This window comes from Lutjanus erythropterus, chromosome 14 (assembly GCF_056507025.1).
Source record: "Lutjanus erythropterus isolate fLutEry1 chromosome 14, fLutEry1.hap2, whole genome shotgun sequence".
NCBI lineage: Eukaryota > Metazoa > Chordata > Actinopteri > Lutjaniformes > Lutjanidae > Lutjanus > Lutjanus erythropterus.
In genome coordinates, this window is record NC_139330.1 from 15,311,993 (window position 1) to 15,330,542 (window position 18,550).

Below are 18,550 nucleotides of genomic sequence, written 5' to 3' on the forward strand. Positions count from 1 at the left end.
TGTGTTCAAGGAGATGTTGCAGACACAGAAATGCTAAAAATATACTGTTCAAACACCATCTGCTGGAGTTTTGTTTTATATGGCTGACAGGATCTCTCTCTCTCTCTCCCTCTCTCTCTCTCTCCCTCTCTATTTCTCTCTTTACATCAAGTTTAGACTTTTATGTCCATGTTTTTTATGCTACGGCATGCAGTATATGTCCTGTGACCTGTAAGTGCATGTACTTGTCAGAATATCACTGTTTCTCTGTAGTTTAACAGAGAAATTCTTTGCAAATAGTCTATTTAAGTGTCATAATTCAGTAACTGGTTGCCAGTGACACTAATGGCCAGACATGACAGAAAAAGAGCCACAGATTTCAAACAGGAAAACACATTAGGGTTGTAGCTTATATCTTCTTTTCTACCAGCGAAGACACATACTTGGTGTTGGGCTTTGGCTTTGCTGAAGAAGCTACCAAACAAATATCTGCCAGGGAAAATTGTACTGCAGATTTTGCAGGCAAGACGCTATAGCTAGCCTCATGTAGCAGGCCTGGAGTTACGTCATTTTTAGAGGAAGGCCACTTTCCTTTGATAAATACAACATTATTGGGGAGTTGCAACCAAAATGTAGGGCATCAGATGCACTATTTGTGACAAGAAAGTGCCACAAAGCAGCAGCACGAGTAACTTCATCAAACATTTAAAAATTAGTAAAATAATACTCTTATTAGCACGAACATTTTTATTTAGTTATTCTCATATTTGCTTTTTTAATAAATTTGTTAGTAGTGGCTGGTATATATTATGTAACTTTCTGATTGTTTTTTTCACCTAAAAATCAAGCATAAGTTTCAAAAAATAAGTCCTAAGTGTGTACAATTATCTATACTCTGTAAAGCTATACATATTTTATCATTGTTAATATAAAATATTAGTTATTAGAGCAGCAGCTGTTCAGTTTAAATGGTTCAACTGAAATTGTAGCCCACGTTGTTCAACACCACTGCTAACAAAAAGGTGTCTGTCCTTGGCTTGTAAAGCTGCAGTTATACAAGTGTGTTTACATTTTGTCTGCACACCCCTGCCAGCTCAGCTGTCAATCAAACATGTGCACTGGACCGCCTACTCAGAGGCTTGAGTGCTAAAGGAGCATTTACTGCATATAAAGACCTGTTTTTTTAACTTCCTGTCAATAATAACATTATATCAACAGTAACTTTCAAATCAGAATCTCTCAGAGATTTGTTTGCCTTTGATCGACACAAGCCTTGAGTTAGATTCACGACTTACTAAACAGCCTGTCAGTTTTCAATAACAGGATGATTCATAAACAGTTTTGGCTCATGGTAACAACTGTTGAATTCCTCCTCCTTTGGTTGTGTGTGGTTGTGTTTGTAGGTAGCTCCACAACGCAAACAAGGCGACGAGACACAGTGATGTTTCTCTCTCGGAAAACAAATAGCTTCCACACACCTTGTTTCTTTACAAGCCAAGCACAGTGAGGTCATTAGTATCTAAAAAGCGTACTTTTCTCATTAGGGAGTGATAGACAGCGGCCATTGCCAAACAGATGTGAAAACCACTCACACCCCGTACGCATTTCCCTCACACCCTGTTCCCCTAACAAGTGGTTTGAGTTACATGGCCCAGAGCCAATGAAAGGCAGTTGATGTTATTTTGTCCACTTCTCTGTCTTTGATTTGTTTTCTACTGCAGCCTAGGCTAGAGCGCGCACACACACATACACACACACAGAGTGGATGTATTTTACATCGAGAACAGTGTATGTTAACATACCACTCATCTTACTCACCAGCTCTGTCGACTTGCTCTTCATCTCCATACACTGGGTACACACAGAGGAGGGCCACACGCAAGTCTAGTCACAGCAAATTCACAGATTGAGGTAATCTCTCTCTCACACTGTTGTTTCCACAAACACGCGCGTGCACACACACATCGGTCCCCCTCTACTAACAGAATTGAAAACAGGTGCCCACCGCATATCTTGCATTCTTCCAAAATACAAAAGTGGTTTGACCTGAATGGTTTTGCTGGAGCGGAGCCACCCCGTATGAAAGAAGAGTCCATGTGGAGATGTGTGTGTGTAAACATGGAGGCGTTGGGTTCTGTGCAACACGCTGGTGGAGCAGTACAGACACACTATATTGGAACCACATTTCTCCCTCTGTGCAACCCTAACTTGCAGTGTCAAGTTAGCGTCAGGATAAGTCGCAGATATGCCATGCGAACATAGCAAACCACCGCATTTAATAGCTTTCGATACAGCGACCGTAACAGTATACTGCTCTGGCTTTGACCGATATGGATGAATGATCAAACTCCATCGATAGCTGCTTTTAAACTTTTGACTATCTTTTTAAAAAATTGCGAATTGCAGGCATCAGTCTTGAGATGACCTTGCCTCAAGTCACAGTGTCTTTTTCTGCAGCCACAAAGGATCTAGTTAGTGGAGGAGCTGGTCCAATGAGAAACAGAAGGCAGAGTGTTGCTTGACAGACCAGTGGAGTTAGTGGAGAAAGGAGACTGAAGCCATGATGGAGGAGCTGATGATAAATGTACTGCCCTTGGGTATTCTTGGACATTTTAGCAGCTTACTTCGAAATCTGTCATGACTGGCCATGCTGTTTGTCTGCGACTGCACGTGTGCACGTGGAATGTGTTAAGTATAAATGTTAAATTACTTTTAAATCCATCTGGTAAAACCTTAAATACTGTCATCAACAATTTTCTCCATGCTAAGAACAATTTGATGGATGCACAATCCGAGAGTAGCCGTCTCCACCATGCTTTCCCCACTGAGTCCACAATGGCAATTTAATGTGTGTGTGTGTGTGTTTCACTGCACACTCCAAGCCGTTGTAATCTGTGTTGTTACAGCTGACAGAGAAAATTACAAGCAACTCTGCTCTTACATGTGGGAACAGTGACGTTCATTAGCCTGTACATGTCAACATTTCATGCACATGTCCTTTTGCCTCAGAATCAATTCGTCTCCTGAGTCTGTATTTTGAGGTATTTTTTCAGATCACGTTCGTGTACGGTGTGGACACTTAGAATGCATTTTTAAGAGCTGTGGTAGGTTGAATGCAACATGTGCATCTTTAGATATGGAAAAACACATTGTATCCATAAACAGGAAAAAAGACTCAGAATTAATTTCTCTAAACAGCCCTCTACCCTGTCTGCATACGTCTCTTGGGGATTCGGTTTTGATTTGGCTTTTAAAGCAAGCCAGAACTCAGCCTGTGTGTGTGTGTGTGTGTGTGTGTGTGTGTGTGTGTGTGTGTGTGTGCATGCATGCATGAGTGTGTGTGTATGCTTGTCTCGACTTTGATGGCACTAAACATCCTAATTGACATTTGCTGTGGCAACAAACTGTGTCTGGCAGTAAGTCATTACATTTCTGTATTGAATGAAACCAGAGACAAAAGCTGGGCCCCTAATTTTCTCTCCTAAAGCGAAAATGATGGGAATGTAGGAAGATATCAGCATTTCTAAACTGAGATTTTGAAGCTCAAGACAGCAATAGTTTTCATAAATTATCTGAATTTGCATTTGAGGGCGCGAATGTAACGTTCATGATGTTTATCTGTTCTGCACATCTACCAACTGTGTTCATTTTCCTTTTGTTACATAGAAAAGTATTTTATGAATTATTAAAATTAGTAAATTAGCTTTTGTTTCCAGCTTAACTTGGTCAAGGGCAGTTTTAAAGGACCAGTGTGTAGGATTTAGTGTCATCTACCGATTAGCTTGCAGATTAGAAACACCTCCCCTCACCCTCTCCTTCCAAGTGTGTGAGAACCTAAGTGAAAGGTCCCCTCTAGAACCAGTGTGTTTGGTTAGTCTGGTCTGGGCCACTGTAGAATCATGGTGGTGCAACATGGTGGACTACATGCAAGAGTACCCGCACCCTCTGTAGATATAAATGGCTCATTCTAGACTAGCAACAACTATTTTCAAATGATTATACGCTAATGAAAACTACATTATGAATATTATATTCTGTTTTTGCCATATTGTGCCAATTAATCCCTGTAAATCTTACACACTTGACCTTCAAGATGACTGTGCCAGACTTCTTCACTGTCAAAAAATAGCAACTGCAGCAATTAAATGTGTATTTTATAAATGTAGATTTAAATATTTTCATATAATAAAATATTATTTTCATAAAGTCCCTTTATTTATCAAGGAGGATCAAGGATAAGTCAGTGAGAACTCACTTTAAAGGTGGAGTAAGTAGAATTTGTCTGTTGCTGTCTGTAAACACACCAGAAAGATAGTTGATAATGATAGTTATTGAATAATATGGGAGGAGAATTTTAAAGATTTTTTTTTTTAAGACTTTATGCCCACTCATCTTCTTCCTCTGTTGCCTCTGTTTGCTGAAAATGGGAAAAAGAAAGTCATTTTGTCTCAATGAAAAATCCTTAAAGCTTATGGCAAACTGCTATAAATGAACCAAGATGCAGCAATTTATTGTTCCTCAAGCTACCTTGTGTAGTCTGCTAGAAAACTAATGTACACAGTGAACGCACCTGTGGTTGAAGCCCAGTCATGTCATGACTCTTAAGTGAAGCTGTCTGTTTCATTACTTTATACAATAAATATGCTCCTGTCAATTAGATGGTGATCTGCATGTGAAATACAGATAAACTAAACGATTCAATTCGTCATCGGCTTATAATGATCAATTTGACCTGAACAGACATGATCATGGTATGAGGTTTCCCACTGTGTATCACTGAAATAAAGCAGCGCTAAACATGAAGGGTTCAGGTTCTACTTTTGCAGTTTTCTGTCTATAACAATTTTGTCATGTGTGTTTCTCTTTTCAACCTGCTTCAAGGAGAAATCTGCGATGAATTTGCTGTATGAATCATAAAATGACCATGATATATGGGATCAAGGAGACATGCTAAGTTGAAATACTCGCCTCTTTGACATAAATGCTGCAGCTGCAGTGTCCCCCCTGTGAAATTTATATTCCAAGCTGGAAACAACTGTTTCTACTTCACTTTAATTAGAGTTCAAATTGATGCCGAATGTTCAGCAACTGAGTTAGTATCTGTTTATGAGTGGTAAGAAATCATTGGTAATCTTGTAGAAGGTGTAGATGTTTATAACGGTTAAATTGAGCAATATGTTAATGGAGTCTGGCTGGCAGTGAGACAGCAGGTCCATTAACTAAAAGTCCAGGGTGTGTTTTTCCTAGTTGTGGGCTTTTTAGCTTTCAGGATAACAGGCTTAACTTTACATTGTCGGGGGAATTGACAGCTGATCAACTTGGAGGAGTGGAGGACTTGTCATTGCTAGTTAGGCGGAAACAATTTTTTTCAACCATGGACTGTATATTAAATAGGATTTCAACCTATTTAATACACCATCTATGGGTCCAACACACTAATTGGACTGTCATACTCATTTTTGCACCCGCAATTGCTCCTTTAAGTGCATCCATTTTTCAATGAAAAGATGATCCAAAGATCCTCAAAGCAGGTCTGTCTCTTAATACGTAACAGCACTATGCATTTCCTCATTTAGTGAGGATTTATGATATAGTTTAAGTGATTTAAAGTGCAGTAGGAGACGCTGTTATGTAAAAATACACCTGTCTTGTCATCCAACATTAACTCAGGAGCAACAAAGAAAAGTGTTATTTCGCTGGAAACTTCAGATCTGGTTCATGTGGGTGGTATATAAACCAGCAAACACTGTTTGTGTGAGTGCGTACAGGCCCAGTGTACATAGACCTGTGTGTACCTCAGTGTTTGAGGGAATATGCAGAGCTGCAGAAATGAGGCATAGCACTGACTGATGCTGCCGGCCTCTCTGCTTCACAGAACTGGCTTTTCTATCAGATAGACAGCTTGACAATATCCAGACCCCACTCTTTCCGCTACACACAAACACACAAAGGCACGCCAGCACATGCACACACACACAGGCACATACACACAGCTTTCTGGGTTTGTTCCGCTTGTTTCTGGCTGAACTGTTTGTAAGATAAAAGAGAAGTTTGTAGCTGAGTGAGTACAGTAAAGTTTGACCTCTTACACAGGCCTTCATTGTGTTGTGTGTAATTGAGAATTTTTGTCCCATTTTAAACCTTGTTACAACATAAGAAACTGTCATAGCAAACTGACTAATAATGTTGACTCAAAGAGATTATTCAGTGTCATAGGGATGAGCACCATATGTTACTGGCTTCATACTTTTAACAGAAGTAAAGGCAATTTCATATTGGCTTGATTGATTGCCCATGTCTGTTTATAAAACAGTAGATCATTTATATTATTCCCATTTGGGAAAGCTAAAGTCCAATAACAAGAAGTGCTGCTATTTCACCCTAAATTCACCATTAATCTCCATTTTTCATTGAGTACTGCTATATTTCTCCTCTTCAGCATCACACAGATGTGATAGTGAGTGACACACAAAAACACATATGGTATGTGTGCATGTGCATACACACACACACAGATTTACGGTGGCTTGGTAATGTCATTACTTTCGTCTGACTGAGATCACAGATTTGTAGCTTCAGGGCTTTCTAGTGTCTGTATAGGAGCGCTTTCATGTTTGGTCTTAGTGATCTGCAGATTTCCTGACACCAGGAGGGCAGATCTACCCAGCATCCCTTTCTCTGTGGAAGAAAGCATATGATGCCCTGCTCTTGTCAGGCGATAAACGAGAGCTCGGCTATGCCGGCCAGTAATGCTATACTTCCACCTCGGGCTAGTATCTGTTGTTAGTGTGTGCAACCGAAACAAAAACTGTGGTAACTGCTCACCAGCAGGCTAACTCAGGATTAACCGCCATTCAAAGCATACACTGTTCCCAGGGGATAGGGCAGACTCATGGCTGGGCAGCTTAACTTAAGTAAGTGCAAGCTCCTCTTAATAACAGGTAGATACACCATGAAAATTTCCACTACTAGGGCTGAAACAACTGATTATTTTAATTTCACTGATTTATCTGACATTTATGTTTTTTGATTGGTCGTTTAATCATTTAGTCCAGTGGTTTCTAGACTTCTTCTGGTATGGCCCCCTTTAGAAGTGGACAAAAGTTCAGATACCCCTGCCCCACAATTATTACAATCATAAATGTGTGTATCAGCTTTGCAGAGCCCACAGTGATATCCTCCAACATTTCACCGGTTAGATTGGTCGACTAGTCTGAAAATAAGAAAGTCACAAGTCAAAATTGAGCACGGTTTATTAACCTTTATTAATATTTATAGCATTGTCAGAAAAAAAAATACTGCTTGTAGTTAAGAGCCATTTCAGATTGTAAAACATGTTCTTCAGTAACCAAATAATCTTTTTTAATGCTGTCACAGTTTGCAAAGTGCAATGTGCAAGAGAGAGGAGAGAGGGAGCTGTCTGCAGGGGCTGGCAAGCGGTAGCATAGCATCCGTAATGCAACCGGTAACTGGCGTTTTACAATAATAAAACATTAATGATTGGTTTAACCAACTAGTATTGTTGGTATTGACTAGCGAGTGTGATATTTAATCATTTAGTTGAGTAATTGTTCACATCCCTACAAGTCACAAAGAACCCAGAGATCATTTAGGCTTCAAAATGGCCACCATATAAGGTCAACATCATGGAGCATCATAAAACTTCCTCCTTACAAACTGAAGATATTCATGAGCATAGTCACAATAATCAACCTTCACCTGCAAAAATGTCAAACATTTTCCCATATCATTGAGAACAGAACATGAACAAAGTTCAGGTTACATTAATCAGAAATGAAATGCCATCACAGTTACTCTCATGCAACATGGACAAGCCAGCTTGGATTTGGAGTTAAATGAATTTGGGCAGCTTACCTTTGTTAGGCTACTTGAAACTGAAGTCCATCTGTTGGGCTTAGGACAAAGGCAGCATTCAAAAGTTTGTCTTCAGATTTAAGCTCCAAGAGGAGTAATTTCTCAATTAATATCAGTCCCAAGACTCTCAGTCAGCCTTGTCCTGTTGTGTTCCTTGTCATCTTTTTGCACTACTAATTGCTTCTCAGCAAAAGTCTGCTTTCAAAGAGGCAACACTACCAAGCTAGCCACAACATCGTTCTCGTCTGATGTAGCTGTGGATGTGTTCAGCTAGCTTCACTGATTTGTCTACACTATAAGCAAGATAACACTGGCCTGGAGGAAGGTCTAGGGTGATGATTTTTGGTCCCAGCCACTCTAAATTAAACTGTAATTAATTAATTCAGCTCTGACTTTCTGAAAAAGACATGCAGAAATGGCCTTCTGTCCCAGGTATGAAGTCCTGTTGAGTGAGCAAGCCAGCTAAACTTCCCTCTGCCTGGAACAACGACAAAAAAATCTAATTGGATAAATCTATTTTTATGGTTTCAGTAGAATAACCCTTCCATTTCTGAAGGAACCCTGATAGAAAATGAGGCTAAAATTGGAATTAGAAGGGAGTAATTATAAAATTAAATAGATATTATAAATATTTAACATATAACATGCTGATATGAAGGCCCACAAGCCCCCCTGCTAATAGAGAAACTAGAATTTTAGCAGCTTGATGCATCTCATGATGCCTTTTATGATGTGTGTGCAGGGCTGCTAGCTGTGTGTTGAAGTGAGGCTGGCCGCCTGCTGCTCAGATCTCAGGTGAGGAAAAGCCTGGAATCACTCATGCTGACAGCCACATCTGGCGCTACTTTCTCTGTCCTGGTGCCCTCAACTCTGCTCCTGAAAACAGATACCACTCTCATTTAACCACAGAGGGAAGGAGTTATGATAATAGCAGTTATGATAATAATGTTATTGGTGGTTATTAATGAGATGGAGAGCAGACAGTTTACTGAAAGTGCTGTGCGTAATAAAACCATTGTTACTACCAGCATTTTTTTTGTTTCCAGGCTTTGTCCTGCCGTTGCTGGAAAGCAAATTAATGCCAGGTGCAACAAGCAATCTTTCTGTTCTCTCTATTTGCTCTGTGGATTATACATAACCACCGCTCTATTGAAAATAAAGGCTTACAGTAAATGCTGAGAAAAGAACCACATTTCAGCTGAAGCATGACTTAATAAGGATTGTTAAGTGTTCAGATGTGTTCTGACTCTGACTGAAGGCCAAACATTTGTATCTCTCAAATCTACTTATTAAATATTACAATATTAAGGAACATCACACCTTTCACATGCTCTTAACATGTATCCAGTCGAATAACCTCACATGCACCCTGCTCTGTTCTGCTTTTGTCTTCATTTAACGTTGGACACAACAATAAGTTTGCAAGCTCAGCTGGTGCCAAAGCCACAAATGAGGGCAAATTTTAGCCAGAGCCAGATCGGCACACAGTCTTCATCTGTTTCCTGTTGAACCTAGGAAGTCAGGGTTGGAGTTCAGGGTAATATTTATGTTAATGGAATTACTCCAAGAAGATTAAATTTCAAAACAAGAGCCTGAGGTATCCAGGAGCAGCCTGCAGTCGCACATTAGAATATAAACAAACACTTTTGGAAGTCTCACCATATGCCAACATGTGTTGTAGGCCCTCATCCTTTACTGTCCAGAGAGAATAATGTGTTGTGATGGAGACAGCAGACATAAATATGAGTGAACATTCAGCTGCAGATGAACAGAACGGTTCTGTGCTCGCTGCCTTGAGGAGCGCATCACCACAGGAGTCCATGATGGGAAAATCAGTCTGCCTGGATTCTCACTGAATGTTGTTAAAGAAGAGACATTGCTGTCATGTGTGCACATGAACGCTCGTGTACAAACACAAAGTTTAGTACCTGGTATGCAACAACTGATTTCAGAACAAATCCCAGCAGGAGTTTGTGGTTTATCCAAAACAAAGTGCACGCAAAATTTCCATGCACATTACTGCCGAGGAATGTCATCTTCTTTTACTTCATGTATATGTTACAATTTACTGAGGTTGAAGAATTTAGAAGAAGCCACCCTTTTTAAAAAATCACATGGGAAAGAGTTTGTTTGTTTGTTTAAATGAAAAACCCATTGTTTCTCCATTTCCATATTTTTTCATTTGGTGACTTTTTTACTCTTTCTCAGCATTGAGAACGTGTAGCGTGTTTTATAAGACAATATACCCCATATTGTATGTTAGTTTTTAGCCAGACATGTTTAAGCACAGTGCCATCACAATAAAAAAACATGACTTTTAGTTTGTACTCTGAAGTGAAATCAGCAGTATACCATATCTGTTTATATTCTCTTCAGTTACACAAGGAAACAGAAATAGCTGCACATATAGGTGGTTATAGTACAGTTTCCTTCCAAGCTTCCTACAATACGCAGACATGAGAACCAATAGATCAATGAGTACCACATGGTCTCCATCCTGTTCATATGACAGTGTGTTCCAGGTTCATAAAAAGAATCAAAGTTACAACTGCTTTGTGGGTTTCTCCCAGCCAGGTCTTTAGACAAACTCTACAACTTTGCCGACTGTGCTGGTCTGCACCTGATCCTGGGGCTCAACGCGCTGCACAGAAATCCAGACAACTCCTGGAACACCACCTCCACGCTGAGCCTCTTAAAGTACGGCGCTGGCAAGAAGTACAATATCTCCTGGGAGCTGGGCAACGGTCAGTACAGCTACACACCGCATACTGCCTACTTAATGTGACAGTCTGTAGTAATAAGTAATTATGTGTGTGCTTTTACCCAGCTACTGTGCTTAAATGTTTCTGTATAGTTTTGAGGTACTTTACTTGATGGGACTTTTTTATTTAATAATTTTCTCTGCAACCTAACAATATGCATTTATATCATTAGACCATAAATATTTGCTGAGAGTTTGTCCAAGAACAAATCAAGATATGCTTTAATGCAGACTTCAAAGGTTTTTGTAAAGAAAAATAAAGAATTGTCAAGCCACAGGCAGAGAAACCACAACCTTAGACAATCAGTTTTTGTTTAGACTAAACCCTTATTAAATTGTGACTCTAACTTTAACCACATTAATTAAAAATCAGCTCTAAGCTGATCCTTGAACCATTTCCAATATTATACAAAACTGTTTCTACTAACTGGCGAGGAGGCTGGACAGTATGACTCATAAATGATATTTTTAGGCTGTTTTGCAGTATATATATATATATATATCAATATAGACATTTTCTCCGAAATAACATACAGTAAATTGTAAAGTAAAGTGCAAACATTTGATTGTCTTTAATCATCACTGTGATTAAACTACCCAACAGTATATAAAGTAGATCAAATTAGCACAACTTTCAACATCAGTGCAACATACACATTAATGCAGCAGTAATATTCATCCAAAAACATCATATAATAGTAAAACACTGAAAAGTACCATTTTACTGCATAATAAGTACATTTTGCAAAAATACTTAAATACTTTTATTGAGGTTTAGAATGTAGAACTTTTTTAATGAAGTCCAATAAAGTATTTTTTTTTGTAGCCTAGAATTCAAGTTTTTTGTTTTCACTAAAACTGTGCTGAAAAAGCAGTTATACATTTTGTTCATTTAGGGACAGTCCCCCTAAAAGAATATCTAAAAATATGTTTCCTCTTACCTGCAGAGCTTTTTATCCAGGTTGTTTTGATTTGAGATATCAGCTGTAGACGTCTGCCTTCTCTTGACTATAATGGAACAAAATAGCACTCAGCTTCTGGAGTTCAAAGCACCAAAAATACATCTGAAAAACTTTGCAGCACTGTCTCTTTGCAGAAATCACTACCCAGTTACTCAAGACAATCCACAGACCTTGTTGTGAGCAGTTTCATGCAGGAAGCGTGAATCAACTCACGGATAAGAACTCAGCCATGGAGGAGGCCATTAATGTTACATCCTGCGCTGCCACAAGCATGAGCCTCTCATCCATGAGTAGATGTATGCTTTTTGCACCACAAGCAGAGTGCCATCTAGTTCCATTATATTCGAGAGAAGGCAGACGTCTCTTCAGCCGATATCTGGAAAAACTCTCTAAACTCTGTAACTTGTACCAAAACAATCTAGATGGATAAATATCACTACAGGTAAGAGGAAAATATGTGTTTTTGATTATGGGGTGAACTGTCCCTTTCCTCTTTACAGGCTAGAACAGCTTTGACAGAGACATTATTTAGATTGTGAGCTGTAAGTGAGACTCAAGCAGTTCAAGGGTTGAGGCGAGGGCTCATTCAGGGATGAAAGGAACTGCTAGTCCTCATGTCATCCTAACCATCTGTGTTCCTGGGGAGCTGCAGTGCACTCAGAGCCCTGTGTTCCTCTGTTGCACATCACTACATATTTTCATTTCATTTCATCTGTAATAAAGCACACACAGAGCTCAGATAAAGCTCAAACTTTTATTTTAGCCGTACCGTGCAAAATCCATTGATTGGACCATGTGAAAAATTTAGTGAGGACTTGAACCATAACAAAAAGAATTATTTCAAGGAAATCACCCAGACAGTGCAGACACAGAGCGAATTTGCCAAGGTTGAATGAGAAGTTGATCCTTTGAAATTTGCGCATAATATTGTCATTATTGTTTGTTTTTTTTTGTTTTTTTTAGGAATACAGCACAAACACAACTACATACACACACACAAAAACAGACATACTGAATGTTTTATTTTATAGCTCAAACACAATCTGGTACAAATATAATCACAATGAGCCTTGTGCAAGAACCATTCGTACGAACAGATTTGGTCTTCAGCAGTTTTGAATGATTTAGGAGAACTTAAGCATTCACAATTTTTCTCATAATTTGCATTTCCTCATAGCAGCAAACACAATTTACAAGTGGTCCAGACCTGTCATAGGGGCCATGTGCAGTCAGTCTGCAGTTATCCAAACCACGTTTTTCACTTATGACTGTATATTTCATTAGTTGGCTTTGAGAAATAAATTAGACACCATAATCATGTCAACATTATCCTGTTTGATTTAATATTCTAATGTAATTTTAAATTGACACACAAAACCTATCGTCAACTTTATGATGTATTATTACCTACTGTTAGACATATGGGTCGCAATGCCTGACCTATTACAACTAATATTCCGTATTCTGTCTCTGTGATTGACACTTCCCTGGACCTCGTCCTTCCGTTGCAAAGTTATAGACTTCCCTCTATGAATCTCTGAAAGCAGAAATCTCATAAAGTTCTTCCTTTGACCCTTTCATGTGATTTACAACTCTTTCTGACATATGGGGCAGGGAGTGTTGCCTTATATAGTATTTTTGGGGGCTTAAATTATGCTAATTTACAATTATCATGTATGTTCACTCAAACACATCATTTACAGTTATTTGAGGTTACGAGAGTTTGCCGAATTTGACGTGGCACGTTCGTACGAGCCCGTTGTACGAAAAAAGCAAGAAATGGTTAAGATAAGAAAATGAAAATGTTCTTGCTTGAGGCCTAATGCTCTTCAGTAGAAGATTAAACGGCAGCAGGCCTGCAAAAGTTTAGCTTGCCTCTTCTTAGTTTCCCCCTCTCTCTCTCTCTCTCTCTCTCTCTCTGTGTTACTGATTCTGCAAGGCCACCCTGTGTGCTTGGACCAGTCCCCTGACACTGAGTCCATCTGTCTGTATTACTGCGAATTGGCCAATTATCTCTTTTTCTACTGGCTGTTGGACACTCTCTAGGAGAGCAAGATCAGACTACAACAACAACAATATTCTCTGCCTCCTCCCCACTGTTGCTTGTATAAACTCTATTTGTCTGGCTCAGTGTACTGCATCTCCTCTTCCCAGAGCCTAATGCCTACCGCAGCATGGTGGGTCGTGCGGTCAACAGCACCCAGTTAGCTCAGGACTACACCAAGCTGCGGACCCTGCTGCAGTCCGTGCGCTACTACCACCGAGCTCACCTCTACGGCCCCAACGCAGGACGACCCCGGAAGAACGCCATCCTGCTGCTCGATGGGTGAGTCAGCAAGTAAAACATTGATTGGGCAAGTTTCCTGTCCTTGTTAGGCTATTCTGCTGGGAAAAATGGGGGGTAGGTAGTGGAAAGTATGCTCCAGCGGTTTTTTACTTTTACTGTGTTTAATGCACACACACATACACACACATTGTAGTGGTGTTCAGTGTTTATGGATTTCCACTCTGCAGGTTTCAGGGTCTCAGCTCCAGTTATACCATGTCAGCCTAAATAAAGTGTCATCTGATTGATAACGTGACGGCACAACTTCCCACCTGCTGGTTTTACCCAGAAGCTCCACCAACTTCACTTACCTAACAGCCCTCAGCCTGGCTCCCTTTGAGATTGTAATGTCATACTTTTACTGCTAAAAAGACCGTATAAGCAGTTTTGTATACTAGTCATTAATACTTTACTCACTTGCCTTTAAATGCAATGATTTTAAGGTTGTAAAAGTAGATTATAAATTTAAGATTACTTTTATTCTTTTTCATTATTTCTTTCCCCCCCGTTAAATATGTTTAAAGGTTGCAAAACTCAACCAACCCTTGCCAGTATGGGCATGAAATAGGTCTTAATTTGCATTCATAAAAGTCTTAAAAAGTTTGCAACCCAAAGTCCATAAAAAGTGGGATGTTGTGTAAAACGTAAATAAAAACAGACTGCAGTGATTTGCAAATCGTTTTAAACTTGTATTCAATTGATTATAGTACAAAGGCAAGATATTTAAAGTTCAAACTGATAAACTTTATTTTTTTCTGTAAGTATATATTCAACAACATGTTTCAAAAAAGTTGAGACAGGGGAAACAAAAGACTGGAAAAGTTGTGGAATGCTCTAAAACACCTGTTTGGAACATTCGACATGTAAACATCTTAACTGGTAACAGGTGACCGTATCATGATTGGATGTTAAAGGGGCATCATCAAAAGGCTCAGTTGTTCACAAGCGTGGATGGGGTGTGGTTCAGCACTTTGTGGAAAACTGTGAGGAAAAATAGTCCCAAACTTTTAAGAACAACGTTTCTTAACACAAAACTGCGAGGAATTTAGGGATTTCACTTTCTGCAATCTATAAAATCATTAAAAGATTCTGAGAATATGGAGAAATCTCACTACATGAGGTGCAAGGCCAAAATCAACATTGAATGCCTGTGACCTTTGACCCCTCAGGTGGCACTTCATTAAAAACTACATTAAAACTTCCTATTGATATATTATATCAGCAGGTCAACAGGTGAAAAAATGTAGGATAGGAAGGCTATGGGATAAAAACTTGCAGATGTTTCATTTAGATAGTGATACTTACATTCTACAAAATGTAATTTGGTTAAATCTCTGTGTAAAACAAGCAGAAATTCTGCCCTCATATTAAATCTAACCACAACCCTCAGATTAACTGTGTAGTAGATGTGGATGTATGTATTCAAACTACTTTTGGGTGTTACCGTCCATTATAGTTTGTTGAAACCTCCTTTAAACGAAAAAATGCTTTCTCACTTCTATTAACTAAATAAATGACGACATCGTTCAAACATATTCATCACTTCCAAAAAAGTTAAGCCTTCTGAGCTTTTCTGTCTGTTGAAATGGAAACAAACTTGACTAAAATGGATGCATCAGTGGCCCCGTACAACAAACACAGATTGGAAATCAAACATCGATGGATATACACAACTCTGTCAGTGTTGGATGTTCCAAATAAAGCCTGACCTTATGCAGAGATGTTTTCTTTCTCCTGAAGAAAAAATACCTCAGTGCTATCAAGAACGTAACTTTGAATTTAGACTTTTATTTAAACCGGAGGTAACACTTTAAATAAAACTCACTTTAACCTCCTTATTTAGGATTTATAAGCAGTATGTAAACATTTAATGAATAGTTTATAACAGCAGTTGAAAGCACATATAAGTGTTTATTAATGTATTTGTAAAAACTGTAAACTCCTCCTGTGGACACCCGTAATCTGAGGCTGGTGTGTAAACAGATATTGAATGACAATATAATTTAGTAAAACGTGATTGTAATAATATAAAGTATGTCTTCAAAGGAGACGTGATAAATGTTGACAAATATTGAATATTAAAAAAACACTTGGAAAATGTACTTATAAATACTTCCTACTACATTGCACTAAATATTTATATCATGTTTTTAAATGCTACGTTGTGTTCACACACAATGTGTAATTTCTGCTGCTGTGGGTCTCACATCAAAACTATAACAAAAGAGGTAATTTGATGATTAGTCATGTTCACCAACTTCCTTCCTCGCTCTCTGATGTATCTGATGCATCCTGTATTTCTCTGGACGTCATAGACAGACCAACAAATTCAATACAACATTACCTTGAATAAAATAGGTCAGCCTGAAGTATCTCTGAAACTGGGCGTTAGCCAGAATTCATGGTTTATTTTGTGTAACCAGTGACGTCAGAACATCAGAGTCAGATGACTGGGTCCGGCTTGCACGTTATACTGCAAAATAGCGAAAAAAAGAAGCTGCCTTTGGTTTGTGTAAATTTGTCTGAGAGAGAGAGCGTACAGCAGTGGTCTGACAAGGTAGAGACTGAACGTGGAGAGGGAGCGGTGGTATGGTGAGAAAGCTGGTGAATCAGAGAAATAAAACACTATTTTCTAATTGTCTCATAACAGTTATGTTCAAAGCACAAATAAACACCCCCTAACTCCCCACACCACTGCAGAACCCTGTGGTAATCAGTCAATACAGTCAAATTAAGCTATTTTCAGCCTCTAACATATGAAGATTTGCTGCATTTCTCTCAACTGGGGTGCACATTTTTCACTATTTTCTGACATTTGCAGTCCTAGATTAAACATTAAGTTAATCATTAACTTAAGTCTGTGTTGTTATAATAAATAATAAACAAGCCAGTTTCTACAGGCACAAATGAAAGTATGTAGACTTCTGACCCACTTGCTCTACTGGTCAAATGAAAGCAAAACATTAACGTCGAACACTGATAAATTATGCATTTTAGGTTAATGAGATGGCTATACTTTGAAATAGCACCCTGAAGAAAGAAAACATCATGTTGCTGCCATTAAATTATACGTACACAGGGGTTTTCTACATGGACGTTATTGTAAACAAACACTGGTATTTGTTTCTTTCATTATTTTTAAATAGATGGGTTAGAGTCGGTTCTGAGCACTAACATGAAATATCTACTCTCTGTTGTGGGCAGCTGAAAGGAAGCTGTAATCAATGCTCGATTTCTCTGTCACCACAGATTTAGGAGATTTTTCTTAGCACAGGTAATAAGACAATTAGAAGTGACACAGGTGAACCATATGGGTCTGGCTTGGTTAAGTAAACAGGGAACAGCTTTCAAAAAGACCAACCAAAATAGAGTCCATAAAGTTGTGTGTGTGTGTGTGTGCAGAAACATGCACAGGAACCGTTTAATGTCTGAATGTCCCACACACATTTTGACAAGAAGCTGGAAGGCAGAGGAGAAGGAGTAATTTGATATAGGTCTCCCTTCACCATGTACTTCAGCTACTTACATCAGTGAAACCATTAGGAACTGCTGTTTATCTCTGAGCACTGACAGCTCAAATTTACTCATACATAAAAGGTGTGTGTGTGTGTGTGCGTGCGTGCGTGCGTGCATCAACGTGTGTGTATGTGTGCCACACAGTTCAGACTGATTGATGAGCAGTGAACTCAGAGGAAAGGGAGGATGTAGAAGATGAGCTTTGAGATGAAGGAGGAGGAGGAGGAGGAGTGAGAGGATGAAGAGGAGAGATCCCAGAGTATCCACAGGTCACGGGCGACACTTTTAATGACGGGGTGATTCTTGCGTGTTTGACACTGTTACGAGGAGGTGGCTCTTGTGTTTGACAGCCCAACTACTCTGCTGCTCTCAGGAAATAAGATGAATTAGACTCTGAGCTACTCAACAGTCCAAATATCAGAGCCGGACAGACTAAACAAGCCAGAGCGGTGAAAGTTTAGAGACACACATTTGGGCATGTCTGACAAGCTGTTACCCCCAAATATGGAGCGATTTGGGTCAGGTAGATGAGGAAACACACACACACACACAGAGATGCAATAGCTCAGGAGGAGGAAGGCAGACAGCAGGAGGGACTGTGTACATGTTGAGTTTGTGTACAGGATGAGTACTTTAAAAGGTACACTGGGTTCACAACATTTCTTGAGTCCTCAGGGGATGTTTGGAGTTTGGATTTAACTGACTGGATGTAAACTCTTCAGGCTGCAGGAACAGCTCCAGAAAAAACTTCAACTGCTGTTTACTGTTTCATAAAAGTAGTAGGGCTTTAAACAGTTTCTATTTATCTAGTTTTTGCAGTTTGCAGATTTACCATATTACATAAAGTTTTTGATGTGGAGTGAAAATAAAATGAATGCATTATAGATGGTGCATACATGTTCCAAGTAAGTAAATAAAGTTTATTTGTATAGCACTTTTCACAGATACAAAATTAGCGCTAGTGCTTTACATTGTTAAAAAATAGACTGTTAAAAAACAATATAAAAAAAGCACAAGATGAGAAACACCACAGGGTTGACAATTAAAGTACACAGCAACAACAACCAATTAGGGACATAACAAAGGGAGTCATAAAAAAGAAACAAAATACCAAACACAGATGAGGAAAAA

General features: G+C 39.0%; 1 protein-coding gene across 1 annotated transcript in view; it reads left to right on the plus strand.

The window, feature by feature from the left end:
• Positions 1–18,550, plus strand: part of hpse2 (heparanase 2) — a 75,804-nt gene that overhangs the window by 28,120 nt on the left and 29,134 nt on the right. Inside the window, exons 4-5 of the mRNA XM_084735758.1 lie at positions 10,425–10,598; positions 13,732–13,903. Coding sequence (XP_084591884.1) covers positions 10,425–10,598; positions 13,732–13,903 — 346 coding nt within the window. The remainder of the gene's footprint in view (positions 1–10,424; positions 10,599–13,731; positions 13,904–18,550) is intronic.